Source organism: Glycine max, unplaced genomic scaffold (assembly GCF_000004515.6).
Source record: "Glycine max cultivar Williams 82 unplaced genomic scaffold, Glycine_max_v4.0 scaffold_99, whole genome shotgun sequence".
NCBI lineage: Eukaryota > Viridiplantae > Streptophyta > Magnoliopsida > Fabales > Fabaceae > Glycine > Glycine max.
Window position 1 is genome coordinate 14,799 of NW_024464751.1, and position 2,574 is coordinate 17,372.

The window sequence follows — 2,574 nt, forward strand, 5'->3', positions numbered from 1 at the left end:
GAACTTGAAGCTTCCGAAACTGTAGAACACGCAGTATGAAGACATGCTTATTTGCATTGCAATATTTTTCTTGGTTTAATTTTTATATTCACGGGATAATAACAAGAAACATATAGAAGGTTTAAAATAATTTTCTGAACGTAAACTGAGCTAGGCAGCTCTACACGGCTGTTTCTCTACTTGCTCGCTCGTCTAAGCTTCTGAGGAGTGAAACAATATTTTGACATAGTAATATGAATATGACATGGTTACTTTCCAAAGAAAGTGGGCCACAAGGGACAATGGTTCAAAGAATATCACAAGATCCTGCTATGTTAATACAAATTCATTTCAATCATTAACACCCGGACAGAATTACTAGAAACTGTCTACATTGTAACTGAAAAAAGAAAAACCACTGTTGCGGAGTCAACAAAATATGGAGTCTCAATTTCCCCTTCCTGTTTTCTTTCCATTACTATAGGCCTCTAATGCTTACAATGGCATGGGTGACAGGAGATCCTCTAGGGTTCATCAGGTAGGTGGAAGTTAATTCATCTGGTTCTTCTCTTGAACAAAAGATGAAGATGTTGTCTAGACAGATGGAGATTATGATGAAGGCTCAGGTGTAGATGATGACACCCACGCCCCCACACTCCTCCAAAATATATGTATTGAATTACAATAACAGTAATGCCAAAATAATTGAATTACAATAACGATTTTTAACAAGAAAAACTATATTTTGGGTCGAACTTATATTTGGATTCCAAATATGTATTCTTTGATAATGATAGAAAGAATTTGAAAACAGACTTCATTACAAACCATGTTACTTACAATTGTAATATATTTATCAAAGCAGGAGAAGATTACATCTGCTGGGAAGAATATAAAAGAATGAAATTGGTATTTCTATAAAATTGTCAATTTCTATACAATTGTTTTTACAGTGAATTTACTGCTCAGACAAATAAATTCATCCTTATCACCATCTGCTTCAAGAGGAAATAGATGGGATAATACAACTCCAATGTTGAAAGGAAACACATGTCAAGAGGATGCCACCTTGGGTACCTCCAACCATTTCCATACCATCAGCAAACCACTCTCATCTCCAGTGAAGAAGAGGCCACCAGGACCTAACTCAATCAATGCCACATCTTTCTTGGCAAATAAACGTCCCCTCTCTGAAAATCTGTTGAAAAAACATCATCAGAGGATGCAACAAAAAAATAAGAAATATTACCATGACGGAGGTACAGTAACAAAAAGAAACGTGAATAATTTAGATTTACTTACGAAGGCAATTCATACATGTGAACTGAATTGTCTCTGCACGAGGAAAATAATATTGGCTTTCCCTCTGCATCAGGCATCCCAAAGAGTGAAACAACACCCTGTATTATAAAAAAATCATCAATTTAGGAGATTGACCAACTCGTCAGCATTATAAGAAATATCAGCTTGACTTCTTACACATGAAAATAAAACCAAATGATATTTCAACACATAAGATTAAGTCAACGCTTACATTTTCTTCGGTGTGTGTATATATCACTTCCAAAGATCCTGCTTCAATGCATGCCCAGACTTTAATTGTGCAGTCAGATGAACTTGACAACAGATATTGATCCCAACAGATAAGGGATGTGACTGCATCAGTATGATCATTAAGTGTCATTGTACACTGTAATGTATCCATGTCCCAGACCTGAAGAAGACAAAATAACAACATCCGGTCGTTACAGGACAGTTCAAAGAAAATTACATATCCTTTTCTCAGAAAAAATTCTCATGTTAATAAAGAAAAATAGAATCCTCAACAACAGACATACCTTTATGCTTTGGTCCATTGACCCGGAGTACAGCATCTGGCATCCAACCGCCAGACAAACCACTGCTTTAGTGTGGCCAGTGAGAGACGCAACCAGTTCAAAAGGAGAATCGGCTTTAGAGCTTCCTCTCCAAGCAAAAAAGACACCATCCTGAAATTTTAAATAAAACAAATTTTAACTCACCCCAGAAAAAAAGAATTCGGTTAGGGGAATATCATTGGACAATATTAATAACATGGTTAGTTACCTCTGCACCAGCAAAGAGTGTATTGTTGCCAACAGTCATGGCACGGACTCGGCCTTTGGGTCCATCAAGAGTAAACTCTGACATGGTCTGGATATTCCAAGCCTTCACAACAACCACAGCCACATAATCAGTTTGCATGTACTACTCCTATGATTAGACATTATCATACATCAAAACAAAACAATGACAGATAAGAGCTTACCTTGACAGCATTTTGCAGACCAACAAAAATCCATGACCCCTCACTGATCAAAGAGGTAACCTCAGCACCAAGATTGATGACTTTAGCACATTGACCAGTATGGCAGTCCCATATCCTAACTGTCCCATCAGTGCTGCCAGAATAAAGTTTGTCGGATCCAACAGGAAGTGCGATGCCAGTGATAACCTGTTTTCAAAAGCTTTAATTTAACTACTACAAAAAATATTAACATGATGCGGAGGCTCACAAATTCTAGCATTTCCTAGGAAACTAGGGAAGAGAATGCTTTTTCAAAAAACACTTATTCC

General features: G+C 37.0%; 1 protein-coding gene across 4 annotated transcripts in view; it reads right to left on the reverse strand.

The window, feature by feature from the left end:
- LOC102660347 (zinc finger CCCH domain-containing protein 48) overlaps nt 1–2,574 on the reverse strand; it is a 13,555-nt gene that overhangs the window by 9,637 nt on the left and 1,344 nt on the right. For 2 of the 4 annotated variants that reach the window (XM_014773241.3, XM_014773243.2), the window contains exons 2-4: nt 2,267–2,452; nt 2,065–2,166; nt 1,818–1,967 (exon numbers count right to left, since the gene is read on the reverse strand). In XM_014773241.3, coding sequence (XP_014628727.1) covers nt 1,818–1,967; nt 2,065–2,166; nt 2,267–2,452 — 438 coding nt within the window. Of the gene's footprint in view, nt 1–872; nt 1,178–1,281; nt 1,380–1,513; nt 1,694–1,817; nt 1,968–2,064; nt 2,167–2,266; nt 2,453–2,574 lie in introns of those variants that run through there. The other 2 variants (XM_006597796.4, XM_014773242.3) reach the window with 2 other exon arrangements.